The sequence below is a fragment of the Phyllostomus hastatus genome, unplaced genomic scaffold (assembly GCF_019186645.2).
Source record: "Phyllostomus hastatus isolate PE091 unplaced genomic scaffold, TTU_PhHast_1.1 phas_contig_1162, whole genome shotgun sequence".
NCBI classification, from domain to species: Eukaryota; Metazoa; Chordata; class Mammalia; order Chiroptera; family Phyllostomidae; genus Phyllostomus; species Phyllostomus hastatus.
The window spans coordinates 1327713-1345674 of NW_025333537.1; the positions used below are offsets into that span (position 1 = coordinate 1327713).

The following is a 17962-nucleotide window of genomic DNA, read 5'->3' on the forward strand; positions in this document are numbered from 1 at the left end:
GGGAAGGGAGGAAGGGAGGGAGGGAGGGAGGGAGGAAGGGAAGGGAGGGAGGGAGGAAGGAAGGGAGGGAGGGAGGGAGGGAGGATTAACAGGTGAACTGATGGATGAGAGGAGAGAGCCGGCGGGGTGCATCGATGGGAGAGTGTGTGGCAGGATGGACAGAAAGCTGCATAGGTGGGAAGAAGGATGAATGGATCAGTGGGAAGAAGAAAATATAGAAAGGTGGAAGGAAGAAAAGAAGGCTGGCTGGCTGGCTGGCTGGCTGGACAGACTGACAGATGGAGACGCAGACAAGCAGACACTAGAGCTGTCCATGTGGCTCTGCTGGAGGGACTGGAGCCCAGGGTACAATTGCAGCTCACAGCCCTCCCCTGGGGTCTCAGAACCCCCAGCCCCAACCTCCCTCGGGCAGCTCCTCCCGCAGGCTCCGCCCCCCAGGCCCCGCCCACTCAGGAAGTGACTGCAGACGAGCGTGGCAGGTGGGGGACCGGCCCCAGGCTTTATTGCGCAGATTCTGGGGAAGGGGGGCGGCCGGCCCTGAGGCGTCCCCTTCTTGCCCTTGCTGCCCTGAAGAGCGAGCCGGGCCCCTGGGGCGGCGCCCTTCAGCTGCTGAGGAAGCCGCCCCGCTTGTGCCACTTCTGGTCGCGGATGCGGCGCACGGACTGCAGCTGCGGCTGGCTGGCGTCCCACTCGTTCCAGTGGCGGTACTCGCCCCGCTCGAACACGTACTGGCGCCCGCGGTAGCCGGGGAACTCATAGCCAACCCACCTGCGGGAGACCGAGGCTTGGGGTGAGGGCTGCCCCCTCCAGCCTCCCGCCTGCGCGCCCACTGAGCCCTTCAAAGCCAGCACCTGGCCGTGCTCTGCACCTGCCCAGGTCCCACCTGGGCTCCCCAGTGCCCTACAGGTGAGTGCAAACTCCGCCCCTCACCAGGTCCTTCCCTACACACCTCTGCCCTCATCGCTCAACATTCCTTCTTTGCACCCCTGCTCCAGCCTCTCTGATTGGACTCCCTTTGAACTTGCACGTCTCTGAGCCCTTCCACATGCTGTTCCTTCTGCCTGACACACTCTCCCTTGCCTGATCCTTGCGCCTTTCCCTTTTTCATTCATTGTCTTGACATCCCAGTTTGGATGTCCCCTCCTTCAGAAAGCCCTCCCTGATTCCCTCATAAATCAGGTGCCTGGTGGGGACTCCCTGAGCCCCTCTGCCTGTCCCATCACCACCCTGATCACAGTGACTTGTGAGCACCTGGGCCCTTGTCTCTCTCCCTCTCAGAGAGCGAGATGCCCGAGGCTGTGCAGTCCTGGGTGCCCCCTGCTCCGCACACCCCAGATGCTCAGTAAACAGTGTTGGGTAAATTATTCTCAGGGAGAGGTGTCACCTTTCCAGTCTTGCCCCCCGGATCACAAACCCACAAGTGAACCGTGGTCACCAATGCAGGGAAGGTGGTCCTGAGGTCGCATTAACAGAGATAGGGAGCCTCGAAGGAGGGAGGCGATGGGGCTGCTCCCTGAGTATTACTCAGGCCGCCCCTAGAGAACCAGGGTCACTTCCTCCCCTGTTAGGAAGGACAAGGATTGTGTAGAGGAGGAAAAAAATCTGAGCATCCATTCAAGGGCCCAGGGATGTTCAAAAAGGAGCAAAGACTTCCATGGGGACAGGCAGGGGAAGCAGACTTCACTGGATTCTTTAAAAAGATAAAACTTCGTATAAGATAAGTCTTCCTGGGAACCCAGTGGCACAAGAGTGCAAACGATTGGACCCTCTCAGGACAAGGGCTCTCGGGCAGGGCTCTGAGCAAGGACAGAGGCAGCAGCAGCAGCTGTCCATGGCCCCGACTCGAACACAGGGCCCCCAGACCGGAGGCGCGGGAAACGCCAGCTGTCCAGGGGACAGTGAACAGACACGCTGTTTGCAGCCAGGGGCGTGATGGAGCGGAGGACGGATGGGGCAGGGGCATGAATGGGGGTGGGGCCCCTTACGTCCCGTTGACGGCCCGGACGCTGGCCACCCGGTCCTGGAAGCCATGAGCCCAGAGGCTGGGCACGTCATCGTCCACTATCTCCATCTTGCGGCCGCCGAAAGCCGGGTTCTCAAACAGATGAAGCTTGTGATCCGGGCCATCCTGGGGGGCAAGGTCATGGTGTGAGCCGGCCACTCCCGTGCCCAGAGCAGGGGTCAGGCAGGCTCCAGGCTCAGGGAAGGGTCAAGTCGCCACAAAATAACGCCCGCCCCAAGCCCCCTGCCCGAGGGAGGGGATGCTGAGGTTCCTTCACCCCCAAACCCACTGCAGGAGGGATGGGGGTTTGGGGGGGTTCCTCCAGAGCTGGCCTCCTTAGGGACTTTACAGCCAGAGATCCATGAAACCAAGAGGGGGGGCCCTTTCAGGTCTCACTCAACACTAACAGCAGAGAGGGAAACTGAGGCGTGGAGGGCGTAGACGCAGACCAAAATTAGTAATGTGGGAACGTTCCTTCTGTACTAAGCCGACTCTGATTGGGTCTCCCCAGCTTTCCCCGCCCACGACTGTGACAGGAGGCGGGGCTGGAGCAGCTGCGAGTGTGAGGGAAGTAGGTGGGGGACAGGAGCGACATTGTAAGTGTCACACAGACCGAGTCCCTTTCAGGTGTTTGAGAAATGCAAGCAAAGAACACGAGCTGTTTCACAGTTACTTTCTGAAGCCATTTTCCAGACGGTCCTTCTTCGACCACAGTACGGATCTGAGGCGGGACCGGGCGGCTCAGCATTTTAATAGGGTTACAGGGGGAGGGCCAGCACCTGCTGGCTCATTCAGGATGTGACTCCTGAAGTCCCGAGCCCCAGCCCAGGGACCATCCAATCAGCCAACCCTATCATTTGGGTCAGAAACCATGAGGACCCTTCCCAGGCCAGGCCCACACCAGCCAAGGCGCCCCTCAAGCCATGAACCCAGCTGGCCCGCCCAGCTCCCAGCCTGTCCCGCCTCTCAGAGCTCCCTGAAGGGGGCAGCACTGTACTCACAATGTGCAGAGGCCGGAGGGACAGGAGGCTGTCACTGTGGTGGCTGTTGGACCAGGCGTCCCAGCGAGGGTAATCCCCCTTCTCCAGGACATACTGCTCCCCACGGAAGGCCCTGCGCTCGAAGGCCAGCCACCTGCAGGAACACCGAGACCTGGCTCGCCTCTGCCGCAGGTGAGCCCAGAGTGCACGGCTGCTGACCTTTGACCTCGCACCCTCCTGCCAATCCTGTCCCTGATCCTGGGTCCTGCTACTGAAGGATCTACTGGGACAAACTGGGAGTTGAGCCTCGAGCTAGAAAACCATCCGGGGAAGTAGCATTGAGGGGCCGTTTTGTGCACGGCCTCTGTGTAGGGCGCTCTGACTCTGAAAAGTCCTTCCTATGACATCTGGAGCACAGTGTCCCTCAGACGACTCCTTATTGTTACTGTGGCATTGTCACCATCTACATGCGTCACTCTGTTCATTTCACACAGCCTCTCTCTGAAGTATGTCCCATTGTTCTGCCCATTTGACAGATGGGGACACAGAGGCCCAGAGGGTGAGTGAGTACCTTGCCCAGGATCACGCAGGCAGTTAGCGCCAGAGCCTGGACTTTCAACCCAAGGTGAGAGCCGAGTCCAGCTGGGACACCTGCTTGCCATGTGGACACGGACCTGACACTTAAGCCCTCTGGCCTCAGTTTCTCACCTGTTCAATGGGGACGAGACTGGCAGGTCTCTCCTGGGCAGTGGTGAGGATTCAGGGCTCTGATACATGTTACACTGTAGATGGTGTGATCGATACTGAAATTATACTGATTAAACCCCACCTGTCGGCACTGACCTAGGGGCTGGGCTGTCCTGTGCTCTCTTTCCACCGCACCCTGCTGTTTACTGCGGAGATGAGAGCCAGACGACTCTAAGAGAATCCGGGCCGACTCCCTTGTTTTACAGATGGGAAAACTGAGGCTGCTGCAGCAGATCTTGAGCTCGAACCAGGCCTCCCGACTCCCAGATGGCTCGGGCTGTGAGGAGGGGCAGGGGACCAGGTACTCACGGCCCCGACTCCACTTGGATGGAGCCCACCTTCTCCAGCAGGCTGTCAGTCAGGCTGGGGCACTCGGTCGAGAGCTCGCACCGCTTACCCTGGAAGTTCTCCATTTCATACACGGTCACCTGGAAGAGCAGCGTCCTGCATGTCACAGGCGGGGTCCCAGTCCCAGCCTCAGCCCCTGCCCTGCATGGTCCCCTGTGGGGCAAGGAGGGACGTACAATCACCAGCTCCAATAGCTCAGCCTTGTACCAGGCTGGAGCCAGCACCTCCACGGGCTTGCACTGCCCCCTGGTGGTCATGGAGGGGACTGCCGCAAGGAACCTTAAACCTGGGATTGTCCCTCTGGAGGAGCCAGTCTGGAACTTAATAGAGTGAAATGACTCCAGGAAGGGACAGGAGGGAAATGAAGCCACTTGCAACCAGGAGGGAATGTAGACCCTATCCTAAACTTTGCAATCGAGGCCAGAAATCTATGTTTTCCTTAATGTGAAATATCCCCTTTTTATGAAGCCTGTGCGGGTTGGACGAATCATCAGCTTGCAACCTCTGGGATGGCCTCCGCCTGCCCCAGGCCTGAGGTGGGGGTGGGGTGGGAGGCGGGGCTGCAAAGGCAAGGGGAGGTGCTGCCTGTCCCTGCCTGGAAGCACAGACTGTCTCTGCAGGAGGCCCTCGAGGGATGGACGTCTGCTCAGAAAGGGTAGGTCACTTGTCCCGGGTTTGTTAAGTCAGCAGTTCCTTTTGCCCCTGCACTGGAGTGGGCGGGGCAAGGCCCACAGACGCCAACAGCAGCAGCACCCACCTTCCCGCTGGGCAGCTGCCTCTGGCAATGTGCCAAGGCCCCGAGAGGCCGTTAGATGACACGGTGCCCCCTCCCCTGCGGGGGGGGGAACTGGGGGCCTACAGGACAAGGCTAGCTGACATCGCCCGTGGGTCATCCCAGAGCCAGGTGGGCCTGTCTGCGGCTCTTCTCCTGCCGCCTCCCCTACTCCGGTGAAAGCCACCAGCACGTCCTCAGGAATGCTGCTGTCCCCAGGTATCTCCGGAATCAGCCCATCCTTGGGCAGTCTGGGATTAGAGCCCCCAGGGACCACTTGGAGAGGGCAGAGCTGACCAGCCCCACCCCCAGTGGCTGGCATTGGCGATGGCACTTGCACTGAGCTCGCACGTCAGCTCTGGGGGCTGAGGAGCACGGGCATTGCTCCCGAGTTAAAGGTGGGGCGGTGGAGGCCCGGAGAGGGCTGGGGATGGGACCGGCACCTGCAGAGAGTCAGTGCGGGGACCCCTGAAGCCACCGAGCCTCTGCGCCCGGGGAGGGTGTGTGTGCCCAGGCGCAGTGAAGTCACAAAGCAAGTTCATGGCCGAGAGGTGAGGTGTCCTCCTGGCCCTGTTGGCTCCTTTCTGGAGTGAAGCTGACCCCGAGGTCTAGGAGTGGCCCTGGGCCCAGAGCCCCCTGGCCCTTCCTTACCTTGTAGCTGCCCCCAAGGCCTCCATGGCTCTTGCCAGTGGCAGCCCGCTCCGGCGCTCCGTGCTGCTCTGCCATCTCCCCGGAGACCCCTCTGGCTTCAACCAAAGGAGAAGAGTCACCAGGTCCTTTGGAGGATGAGCTACAGAACCTTGCTGCCTATGGGATGTGGTCATTGCTCACAGCCTACATTCGGTCTTTCAGTCATTCAACAAACATCCACTGAGCACTGCCCACGAGCCCACCATGGGTCAGTAGGACCAGGATTGCCATTTTGCAGAGGGCAACCCCGAATCCCAGCTAGGTGAGGTCACTCCCCTGAGGCTGGGGTTGGACCTGGCTCTGAAGCTCATGCTCTTCGCCCATACCCAACCACTCCCACAAACCAGGGTTTTGGGGCTCTGTGTAGACATTGCCTCCAGGCCTGGTCAGAGGGCAGGCCTCAGGGGTTCCTCTGCAGGAAGCTCTCCCACCCCCGCCCCCCAGGCTGTAGTCCTTTGTCCACTCATTGCTCGGTTCACCAGCTTCCTCGAGCACCTGCTCAGGGCCTGGCCCTGGGCTGGGGGACTGGGAAGAACAGGAGGCCACAGAGTGGTGGGAGAGGGACAGACAGACAGACATCCTGAGACAGCGTGATGTGGAACCAGGCCCCAGGACACCTGCTCCAGCCCAGGTTCCATCCATTCACTCATTCATTCTGCGAGTACTTCCAGTGCAAGAAACACACATGGCTCCCCTCACCCCCACGGGGACTGGAACACACAACTCAGGCCGGCCACAGTCACGCGAGCGGGTTCTCCTGACTGTCTCACACACACACAGAGACACACGGGACTGTGCTCCGGTTTATCAGCACAGGCACCTGCACGCACACGCAGGCTCCCACGGGCTTCCACGGTCACCGTGCAGTCACTTCTCGACCGCCGCAGGACGCTGCCTCTGTCCGTCTGTGTGTCTCTGACACACACACACACACACACACGCCCATCTCAGACACCTACAGCGCCCCACAGGCACCCTGCACCCAGCCGCACACAGCCGTGTGGCCCATACACTCAGGACACAGGCCTGGTCCTGCTCGGGGGAGACTCCCAGAAGACATGGCAGCCCCCAAACGTGCCCACTGGCCTCCCTCATCTTTGCAGGCTCCCCGTTCCAAGCACACGCCCAGGGGCTTAGCCCTGGCCGCTGCCCTCTGTCGACAGCAGGGCTCGGTGGCTGTCTCAGGTCCTCCCTCTCAGCTCCCACCAGGTGGGTCCCCAGTTGGGGCAGAGGCCAGCTCTGCACACCTCAGGAGGCCACCCCAGGCCTGGGCCTGCTGGGGCCGCTCTTGCCTCCCCACCCCGCCCCACTGCCCCAGAACGAACCTGTCACCGCTGCCCGGGAAGAACAGAGAAGCCAGCGCCGCCCGCAGACGATCCCCCTTTGCGAGGAGCGTCCTATTTATGGGCGATTTCCGACAGCCCAGCATGTCCCGGCCTGCTGAGGCAGCGGCCTGTCCACCCGATTCCACTCGGGCTGTTTCACTCCAATGACGGGCCCGGGGAGGCCCCAGGGCCTGTGTGCCCTCAGCCACGGCCTCTGACCACGGCTGGGGGTGGACAGACCTTACCAGCCTTGTGGGGAGCCCAGTGGCACCAGGAGCAGGCATGCGGGGGAGTGGGGGGCGGGAAATTCTCCAGTGACCACCCCCACCCCTTGCTTTGGCCTCTTGGTGCGACCATCTTCCTGCTGAGATGCCTGGCGCCCTTGGAAAGGCTCCGGTTCTTGGAGGGAGGGACCCCAAACCCCTCAATTCACCCATGTGCCCTGTGGCCTAAATTGTAAGTCAAGTTCGCCTTAAACAGAACTTCCAAAGTGGGTCTAACTCCACCCAACCACTTCCGTGGGATGCTGTACCAGACCCACCTGAGATGGGTTTTGTGCCTATAAAAGGCATCTATAAAGGACCGCTACCGTTTATTGAAGACCTACTGGGTATTGGCCCCTGGGCCAGCTTCTCAAGCATTGTGTTTACGCCCCGCCCAGCCCTCTCCGGGGGGAGGGATCACGATCCTAGGTCACAGGCGGTTCGGAAGCTGCTTTCGGAGAGGTGAAGCCACTTCCCCCGGGCGCATGGCAGCGAGGAGGAGGAGGAGGAGGAGGGGCCGGGCCAGGCTGCTCCGGTGATCACGACTGCCCCCGCATTTACGGCCGAGGAAGTAGAGCCGTGCCTTTAAGTCTCGAGCAGCGCTGGCTAGCCCAGGACAGGTGTTCACTGTGGTTAATGCGTGAGCACACTGAGGGACAGGGATTTCTTCTGTTGCTGTTTTTGGCGAAAATTCTCAACTCTGTGTAAAACCCGTCACCCCACACCTTCGAGATGTTGCTAGCACACTGGGTGACAGGTGGGCTGAGGGGACAGGTGGGTCTGTGTGGTCCTGGGTGAGTCACAGAGGGCTCGGACCACGGACAGTCACCTCTTCGGGAAATGGAGCCGTCTGTCTACTCGGGTCATGGACGGGTCACGAAAGCAAAGCTCTCTCAGCACAGCTGATCGCTTTCCTGCTTTTGTTCACGGAGCATCTGCCTGTCACGGGCAGTTCGGGCTGAGGGGGGCCTTCCTGGGGGGCAGGTGTGTCACGGGGAGCAGGGTTGGCTTTGACCCCTTACCTTGGGAGGCAGCCACCACCTGCTGTGGATAGAAAGGGGGAGACAGAGATGGGGACAGCCTACGTGAGAACGTGACTCCCTCCCTTCAGATCCTCTAGGATCTTGAGGACCTACTGTGTGCCTAGCACTGCCATGTGCCCCATTTCCCTCACCCAGGGTTCCCAGCCTCGGCACTGTTCCCCCGGGGCCAGCTCGCCCTGTGCACTGTGGGATGTTGAACAACATTCCTGGCCCCCCACCGACGAGATGCTGTAGCAGCTCCTTGCCCTCCTTGTGACAACAAAAAAGTGTCTCCTGTCATTGCCCAGTGTCGTCTGGGGAGCACCATCAACCCCTGAGAACCACTGTCTAGAAGTTTTGCCCACCGGTGTCACTGTCCCACCCCCATTTCAGAGAACCCATGCTCAGGGAGACCCCACGGCCAGGACGTGATTGCATCAGGGCTCCACCCCACGCTGAGTGGGAAGTTGGCTCTGTGCTCACGGCCCCCTCCCGGGACCCCAGCCACCCGCCCCCCCGCCCCCCCGGCTGCCTGGCGCCCAGCTCAGCCCAGCGCAGAGGCTGACTCGGCGGGTGCCGGCGGCTTGCACGAGAGAGCCCCTTCGCTTGCACGCCGACACACCAGCGTCTCCAACGCAACTTGCATCAAAGCTTTATTTGCTATTTCCATAGTGCGAACGCAACATCTCTGTACATGCAGAGGTCATCCGGTTTCATGGCAGTCGACGAGGTCCCCAACTGCTCTTGACGTGCGTGTGAAACCTCTTTGCAGTTACAAAATATAAAAGCACTTGTCAACGTCCAATACTCGGTGAGGTCCAGGGAGCCCCGAGGTTTCAGCGTTAAAAATATAGGCATTTTTCTAGATGGAGTCTCAGTCCCGTGGTGCGAGGTTCTCTCTGGGGTTGGATAAAGCGCCTCTGGCCCGCCCTTCGCTCCGAACTGCTGGGGCTTGGGAACTCACAGCGGGCAGCTGCTGGAGCTCCAGCAGGTGGTGGGCTGAACTTCCCCGCACGCGGCCTCTGGTTCCCTCTCGGTCGTGATTCCACGTCCGATGAAGGGACGTGGGAGGAAGACTAGGAAAATACATAGTATATGCAGAGATATTCCCACTCCCCCCGCGTCTTACAAAGCATTTTGGAAATCAAAATCATGTGGGAGGCGCACGACTTGCAGAATATTGGTGTGATTCAAGGAACAGCACAGTACAAAATACCTTCCGTAACACAGTACATGACTCCCGGGAGCCCCCTAGTTACAGGGTCTGTAAGGCCGTGCGGAGTAAGGTCATCAGAAAGCTGAAATTCTTGGGCGGTGGCGTAATAGTTTTGAGTGGGTGTGGCGCCCCCAGAGACGCTCAGAAAAGAGCCGGTCTTACTCGGGGAAGATACCGAGGCACCAGCTACAAGGGCAGCTACTGCAGGAGAGCCTGGGGGGGTGGGGGGAGGGGCTCAGAGAATACCCTGCCAGAGCCCTCAGGCTGACTTTCCAGCACCTGGCTTTTTGTCCCACTCCCTGCAGGGACCAACCCCAGCAAAAGACAGACACCTCAAGAGGGGTGGAGTGGGGGGCAAAGGGAGAGACAGGCACACACAGACTGGCTGAGGGCGTGCGCACTCATTCCAAAGGGCTCCTTCCCCCGAACCTCGCTGGCCGGGATCCCAACAAGGAGGCTCCTAGCAGCTTCTAGCATGGAGTTCGGGATGCGCAGCTCCCTACGGCAGGGGAGCCCCAGGCAGAGCCCCGGCCAGGGGTCCAGCGGGTCCCGCCCACGTCACGTGGCTCCTTCTACCTGGTTGTTGTCCCTCCGACCCCTGGCACTGTGATGCCCCTGGGTGTTTGCTTCCCCGATGTAACACATGGGGGAGGAAGAAAGGCACAATCAGAGGGACGGAGGTTCCTCCGTTACCGGTGACTTGCCACAGCTTCAGTGCGGGGGGGGGGGGGGGCAGCATTCCCCACTAGAGAGTGCTTTTCTCTCGCCTCCCCATCTCCCCTCAGGCTCACCCCAACATGCTAGTTCATACAAATTCAGTGGTCATCTAGCTGCCTGTATCAGGGGACAGGGCTTTGTGGGAGGAGCCACAGGGACTGACGGGGAGACGCAGAGACTGGAGAGGGCGGGGCAGGCTCGAGGGCCCTCTCCTTGGGTGGACGCTGTCTTCCCCCAGGGCCGGAGACCCCGAAGGGAGCGTTTGGTGTGGGTGCCCCGAGTGCACACCTGTGGACTCTGGGCTTACACCCATTCTGTTCTCCCTCCTTAGCGGTGCCTAGAGCTGGCCACACTTCCCGGGATGCACGAGAGAGAATGCACTTGTCCGACAGCACGTGACCTGGCTCGTCCCCCTGGACAACATCCCCACCCGATTGTCTCTCCCCCAAGTCCTGGACAACCCGAGGCTGCCAGGTCGCCGTCCAAACACCGGGGGCCTGTCCCGCCCCAGAGGTTCCCCGGCGGCACCGAGCAGTTCTCCGCAACACTGCTCTCCGGGGCCTCGCCGGGGGACTTCACGGCCGGAGGCCTCTGTTTCCCTGGGCAAGAGACCATGGAGGGGATCTGCTGGAGGGGAGAAGACACAGGCTTATAAGATCTTCTGTCAAAATACGGACGTGCCAAGGGTGTGAGTGAGTGGGCGGAGGGAGGGGGAGAGAGACAGGGAGAATGGGGGGGCGGCGGGCAGAGATTATACACCCATCGCCATGTGCTTCCTGCGTAAGACCCTCATTCGAGGAGAGCCACGGGCCCAGAGGAGGAAGGTCAGAGAGCAGGGGACTGGATTGCATACAGAGGATTAAGGCATATTAAGTTCGTTGAAGAGGAGACAGGTTTCCAAAGATGACTCCAGGCTAACTCGAGAAACCAGCATACAAACCCGTGCTTTGCCCCGAAGAGCTCACCCAGTTTCAGAAAAGGGGAGAAGCCCAGGCCCCCCCGCCCCCCAGCTCTCTGCAGAGGCTCCGGGCACCATCCCTCCTGACCTTGCCGCACGGGGCTGGCGGGGAGCCCGCAGGGGGAGGGCCGCTGTTGCCCGCCGTGGCCATCTGCCCTGCGGTGGGGAGGCGAGGCTGCCGGAGCTGAAGGAGAGCGAGGAGGGTGTTCGGGGCCTGCTCTAGTCGGTGGAAAGGGGCGGACTTCGTGTGACTTAATCTCCAAAAAATGAACTGGCTCTTAATTTCCAGCCAAGGTGTGCGTGTGTGTGTGTGTGTGTGTGTGTGTGTGTGGGGGCGGGGGGCAGGGGTGGTCAGGCAAAAGAGCTCCGGCTCAATCTCATGGCCAAGTGTCTTTCTTTTCTGCCAGCTGTGCTTGGGCTGAGACACGCCGCCGCGTGCAGAATGGAGAGCCGTGCGTGGTGAGCACCGACGCTCTCACGGAAGAGAACAGGCCATTTCCCGCTGCAGCCCGAGAAGGTGCCGAGGGGCCCTTCCCACCCCCCACCAAAAGACAACGAAAGCAGCAGCCGAGAAAGGAAGCCAGGAGCCAGCAGTGTCCTGCAGGGGACTGCGGACCCGGAAAGCCACCACGTCGACACGGTCATACAACAAGAGATAGCCCTTCAACCAACACCAACAAAAGTCAACTGAAGCAGCTCCTGGAGGAAGTGGATCCCCAAATGGCCAGAGAGGACGGACCGGCCACTTACTCAGGGAAGGGAGAGAACACAACTACGAGCGAGCGAGGCCCGACCTCCACACACGGATGCGAGGGGCTTCGGGGTGCACCAGGCTGGGCGGGCGACAGGGCCCCACCAGTGCCCATCAGGAAGCGGCCAGAGCTCAGCCCGCAGGACTCGGGGAGGACGGCTCCCGTCCCTGTCCATGGTGCTGGCGCGCAGCCGCTCTCCAGGCAAAGGCGGGGGAGACGAGACTGCTCTCCACCCCAACCCCCGCCCTGCCCCCCCCAGAGAGGAAAGTGGTGGGGAGATGACAGACCTCGAATGGTGGGCAGATAAACAAGGACTACTGGAGAGGTGGCTGGGGAGAAGGGGAGCTTGGACACCATTTGCAAATCACGGATTTATGAAGAAGGGTCCCCACCTTTCGGAAAGTTGCAGGGGGGAGGGGCGCGCATGTGCCCCCCACTGCCACATCGAGCCAGCGCTGTGCAAGCACCCATTAGGAAACTGAGCCCCAGGGCCCCTCAGCAATCACGGGGGGCCCCACGAACTGCCCGAGCGTCCTTCTCACCGGTGGGCATCTCCCAGGTGAGGTTGGCACAAAGTTTATGGCAACTCCGGGCGTGGCAGGTGGCCAGCCGGGCACTTCTGGGATGTGTGCTGGGGCGAGGGCTTCACTGGCGGAGGAGGAGGCTGGTGCTGAGGATTTCCGAAGACGACAGAGTCGAGACGGCAAGGGGGAAGAAGGCAAGGCAAACCTCACACATGGCCACCTGGGATCTAGCACTTGCGTCCAGAGTCCCCCTGGTCTGGCGGGGAGCGGGGCTCCCCTCCAGAGAAGGGCTTTCAGCGAGACCCTGCCTTCCTTCATTGGGCCCTAAAAAGAGCACTTGGTCGGGGGGAGTCCAGCGGGGGGTTGGTAGAGGAAGCGGCGAGAAGGAACCCTCGCTCAGGCCGTGTGTTCCGAGGCCGGTGTGCAAACGCTCTCCGTGCCCGCCGCTCGGGTGGCGTCCAAACGCAGCTCTGGAGAGAAAGATGCGCAGGGTGGGAAAGGCACTGCCGTTTGGGCTGCGGTGTATGAGCCCTTGAGGTCAAGGGACAGAGGTCACTCCACAGAAGTCAGAGCGCAGAAAGAAGAGGAACCGGGAACATGTAGGCAAGCGTGACCACTGGGGTCTCTAAGACGCCGGGACGGGGGCCGGATAACCTGAGATGATCGGATGCTTCCAGCAGAGCGGTCCCATCCCTCTCCTCCCGCTCTTCACCGCGAAAACACGCACACACAGCAAACTTCAAGGGGGAGTTGGCTGATTATTGCTTTGTCACCTTCGGAAGCAAACAGATGACACACGGTGCGGAGGGCCACCACGCATGGGGGCCCCCCGGAAGGCTAACCAGAAGGATGGGCACGTTGAAACATCGGGGCTGCTGATCCTTCGAGAGAGAGATGGGACTGGCCGAAAACATCATGGGAGCCACCCCCGGCCCAGGGACCTGCCCTGCACACAATTCAAGCAGGAGACCAAAGTCCTCCAGAACAAGACCTGCCCGGGGGCGGGGGGAGGAGGTGCTTTCATGATTCAGGTGTTCTCCGGAGCCCTGGGAGACGATCCAGCCCGATACCCACACCCCTGGAGCTGCTGCTGAAGTGGGCAGAAACGCACGGTTTCTACATACCCCCCGCCGCCCCCCCCCCCACACAACCACCATCATGGGTGTCTCTGGGTGGCCTGGCCTCTCTCCCAGGCCGACGTGCTGTCCAGGGAGACGAGTGAGCACTGAGGAGGGCGGGCCTTTCCGCCCCGGTCGGTGGGCGGGGGGGGGGGAGGGCGGGGGGGGGTGCGCCTGAGGATTGGTGCGGTGCGGGGCCCTGGACCGCCGGAAGGAGGGGTCCCAGCAGGGAACCGTTGTGCAGGCAGGAACGGCAGCAGCGTGGCCTCGTCTCGGGGGCTGTGACAGTTAAGGCTTCTGTTCATGACATGTGGCAGTGACCCTGTCTGGACAGGAAGGGAGAGTCCTGTCAGCAGGGGACGGGGGGGGGGGGGTGCCCGTTTCGCTCTCCCACCGAGCCTCTGAACCTTTCCTGGCATTCCCCGAGCCGGCCGCCCACTGGCCGCGGGCCAGGAGGGACAACGTGGGCTTTCTGTGGCCGCTGGCTTGTTTCCTGCGGGGGGTGGGGGCGTGGAAGGGGGCGGGCGGCTGGAGGGCGTGGAATGAATGTGAATCTGGAGACTGGTCAGGGTTCCGGCCTCAGTGTCCTCAAATGGGTTCCTGGAGGCTGGACCGAGGTGTCACGCACACACGGCCCTAAACACGGGGTAAGCACAGGCTCTGACCCCTTGCCCGGGACCGCTCAGCACGGGTTTACCGCAGGAGTCGGAGCTGTTTTGGAGCTGGTGACACAGAAATACGCACGCCTGTACGCAGATGAGTGAGTGTCACGTAACATACTTGACGCCCCCGTGATCGAGCACAGGACGTGCCTGCAGTGCAACGCACGCATGTTCCCACCAAGTGGGGAAAACGGTGTAAACGGCACGGGACCCACGCGGGCCAGGTTCTGTCGCTGCGTGGGAGAGGGAACGCCCCACTGCCTGTCTGGTTCCAGGTTTGCGGGCAAGGGGTGGTGGTCTCCGGCGCAGCTCCCATCGGAGCTGGTGTTCACGGAGTGCGGCCTGGGTGCCCCCCGGCCCAGGCCTTCCAGGAAGGACGTGCGGTGCCGCCGCAGCGAGCCCCCGGGACCACCTGGCCCCTGGGGGCCGTCACCCCGCTCCACAGACAGGGAAGCTGGAGGGCAAGAGGCTCGGTGGTCCGGGCCCTACGCCAGGGCGTGTCTGATCATTGCCTTTTTCAATCTTTTTTTCCCAAATCATCTTCCAGTTACGCAGGTAGAATATAAACGCAGAGGCTGGGCACCTCGCAGACGAGGCTGATCGTGGACCTGTTGTCCTCTCGCTCCATAAAAGTGGACAGAGACGCCGTGAGCAGGGCCCCAGCTGCCTGGCCCCTCGCCCCTGCCACCCAGGCGGCCCAGTGGTGTGTTCGTGCCTAAGAGGGAACGCGCTGTTGCCAAGCTCTGTGCGGGAACCCAGAACAGCCGGGCCCGCGGATTCCTCCCCTGTCCTAGGGTTCGCCGTCCCAGGTCTCTGACCCTCGGCCCTCCGCCCGCCTTCGCAGACTCCTCGAACTGAACTGCAGGCCCTGCCCGGTCTCCCCACCAGGGCCCCTCGTACCTGGTCAGGCCTGGTTCTCATACAGGCTTTGCCTCTTCTTAGATTTCAGCTCCTTTAGCCACTGGGGTGAGGGCTCTTCGGACCTGAAACAGCATGGCCAGGGAGGGTCAAGTGCAAGCGAGGCCGGGCGCACCTTGCAGGCAGGGCGGGGGGTGGCCGGCTCTCCACCTGCCGCCGAGCCAAGGGGGACGCTGAGCAGGGCGCTCGCCGATGCCAGCCCCGCCCATGCCGGCGTGACTGACAAGCAAGCAGCAGCCATTGGTCCAAGCCCCCACCAGTGGGATGTTAAACAAACCCTGGCACGTCCACTCGATGACATAATCTGTGGCTATAAAGTGACGCTCACATGAAATTATTTCTGTCCATCCGACCGTCTGCCACCCGAGCATCCTGCCACCCCTCCATCTCTCCACCCACGCGAGTGCCTGCAGCGGGGAACGTGTGTGTCGGCCGGGCCGGGTGTGGAGTCCAGGTACATGGTCAGGTGTCCCTCTAGGTGTGTCTGTGCAGCTGTCTTTGTTTCAGACGAGATCAGCATTTAAATAGGTGGACTCTGAGTCCAGCAGATGACCCTCCGCAGCACGGGGGGCCTTATCCAATGGGATGAAGCTGTAACAAAGACTGACCTCCCCGAAGAGGGGGGTGTCCGGCCAGCAGACCGACTCCGAGACCTGAACTGCGACGTCAGATCTTCCTGGGTCTGCATCCAGCCTGTGGCCTGCCCTACACGCCTGGGACCTGCCAGCCTCCAACACCCCGAGAGACGATGCCTTAATACAAATCTCTCTCTTTCCCCTCACCCCCAAGAAGCACACCCCGAACCTGGGAGCGGAAGGGCCCTTGTCCCCAAGACCCCTCACCTCTCGTCCTTCTCGACGCTGGTGGGCAGCACCCGACTGCCCAGCTGGAAGGGGGACTTGGGGGTCTTGGGCTGCGGGGCCCAGCCGGGGGACTCGCCGGGACTGTCCGCCTCTGGCCTCCTGTGCAGCTGAGCCTGGGGAGGGGAGAGAGCCGAGTCTGTGACCACCTGTGAGGTGGGGAAGGGCCCCGTCCGGTGACACTGTCACTGCATGGTGACATGCGGTCTCCACGGGCAGGAAACACAGGGGTGGGGGCGGGGGCGATGCCACCTGACCTGGGAGGGTCAGAAAAACCACAGGTCAGCCCTGCTGCCCACGCACCCAGGACCGTGAGAACGGTCCCATGCTCACGGTGAATGGTCAGCCCCTTTCCAGAAGAGGGCGCCAGAGCTCAGCTAGGAGGCCTGACTGAGCAGCAGGCTTGGGGACGGAGAAACACAGGGTCGAGGGTGAGAGGCACAGAAGTCCGGCTCCCAGCCCTGCCCCACGGCCGGGGTCCTGGGTTTGATAACACACCGTGGTCATGTGCAGTGTCAGCACGGGGAGAAGCTGGGTGAGGGGGTCTGGCCTAGTTTCCCAACTGCTTGTGAGTCCAACTATTTCAAAAGTGAGGGCGGGAGGCACTGGGGGCGTGTGGCCGGTACCTTCAGCGCGGCCGGGTCAACGCCTGGAAACACCGGCATCCTCTGGGGGTGGCTGACGGGTGTCCTCTCGGTCCTGGGTGGCTGCTCCTCGTCGTCGGACTCGTCTCTCCTGGGGGATTTCTCTTCTGTTGCACAGAAAAGGGCAGTGACGTCACTGGCAGCCACCAGGCATGGCGCTGTGGGGCCCAGATCCTCTGCGCATGGACCCCCATGCAGTCCTCACAGTGGCCCTGATGGGGGAGGTATTGCTGGACCACTCTACAGGCGAGGACAGACTCGGGGGCTTGCTCTCTTCGGCACAGCTCCTGCCGAAAGGTGGCGGCAGAACAGGGACAAGCGTCCTGCTGCCGGGTCTGCGCACAGGCAGCCTGGGCTCCCGGCTCGTCCCCCGTCGGGGAAGTGGAAGGGCCTCTCTGGCAGAGGCAGGGAAGGAGACAGAAGCGCCTTCAGTGGCTGGCGCACGGGGCCAAGCCCTCGGAGAGAGTTGGGGGTGGGGTTCTGCTGTCTGTGGAGGGGCTGCCCGGAGTCGGACTGGGAAGCCACCTGCCTGCACCCCGAGGCCCCCTTTCCGGGACCGAACCCCACTGTCACGCTCCACCTTGCAGGCGACACTTCTGGGAGACAGACAGCAGGTCCCCGCTCCTGCAGGAGCGAGGGTGAGGAGTCCCATCCTCCTGGGGACAGGACATGGGACTGGGCACAGTGAGGAGCAGGGGCAGGGGGGCGGGGCCCAGTGTTCCGGGGCCCCAGGCCACGCACCAGCAGGCTGCTGCCGTGTTCTAGCGGTGGGGGGCATGGGGCAGGGGGGCGGTAATTTTATACTTTCAGGGGTGATTGTGTACGTCTGTCACCACTTTGGCTTTTACTTGCTCCAGGCACCTCCATGCAATTTGGCTCAGAAAACCAGGACAGTGTGCAGAGAGAGGTCTTACTCAAGGCATTTAAACATTTCCTTGAGTGACAGACCTGAGGCAGGAAAGGGAGAGAGAACTCTCCCAGCATTTAGGTGTCCGGTCAAGGCCACGCCCCTCAGAAGCCACGCCCCTCATTCGGCTCTGAGCCTGTGCACCCCAAGTAAGCAAAGTCCCGGCAGCAGCTTTCGGGGGACTACAGGCTATATGTGGAGGGGAGCATCACCTGCTATGGCTTCCATTACAAGGTAAGATTTCGTTGCTTAAAACTCTTCCATGAATCTCCATCTACAGATAATGTCTAACTCCTAGGCAAGGAACCATGGCTTCCCACGACCTGGCCCCGCCTACTTTCCCAGCGCAGCTCCTGCCAGAACCGCGGAGAGAGGCCCGAACCCGGAGAGAGCCCGTACCACACACACAGAATGTTCTTTCCACACCTCTGCCCTTCAATCTGTTAATATTCTGTCGGGACTACCCTTCCCTGGCTAACTTCTACCTGCCCTTTAAACTCAGCTCAAGATCTGATACAAAAGGCAGCCAAAGAAATC

At 61.4% G+C, this 17962-nt stretch overlaps 2 protein-coding genes across 9 annotated transcripts in view; both read right to left on the bottom strand.

Annotated features, from left to right (window-relative positions):
• Positions 1-475: 475 nt before the first annotated feature.
• On the bottom strand, positions 476-6911 carry CRYBB3 (crystallin beta B3). 3 transcript variants are annotated; one of them, XM_045841245.1, is made up of 6 exons: positions 6865-6911; positions 5501-5595; positions 4039-4157; positions 3004-3136; positions 1986-2128; positions 476-768 (listed from the first exon to the last, which is right to left on the bottom strand). In XM_045841245.1, exons 2-6 carry the CDS (start codon positions 5573-5575, stop codon positions 603-605), a joined length of 636 nt encoding a protein of 211 aa, XP_045697201.1. In that variant the 5' UTR covers positions 5576-5595; positions 6865-6911; the 3' UTR covers positions 476-602. The 3 variants fall into 3 exon arrangements, with proteins under 3 accessions (XP_045697201.1, XP_045697212.1, XP_045697220.1); XM_045841256.1 differs by having other exon boundaries at positions 5501-5656; positions 6865-6909; XM_045841264.1 differs by having other exon boundaries at positions 5501-5591; positions 6865-6905.
• A 1874-nt stretch (positions 6912-8785) lies between these two features.
• The window catches only part of KIAA1671 (KIAA1671 ortholog), a 163726-nt gene continuing 154549 nt past the window's right edge, over positions 8786-17962 (bottom strand). For all 6 annotated transcript variants that reach the window (XM_045845085.1, XM_045845070.1, XM_045845079.1 and 3 more), the window contains 4 exons: positions 16501-16625; positions 15857-15990; positions 14997-15079; positions 8786-13760 (listed from right to left, as the gene is read on the bottom strand). In XM_045845085.1, the coding sequence (XP_045701041.1) occupies positions 15001-15079; positions 15857-15990; positions 16501-16625 (338 nt within the window). In that variant the 3' untranslated portion in view covers positions 8786-13760; positions 14997-15000. The remainder of the gene's footprint in view (positions 13761-14996; positions 15080-15856; positions 15991-16500; positions 16626-17962) is intronic.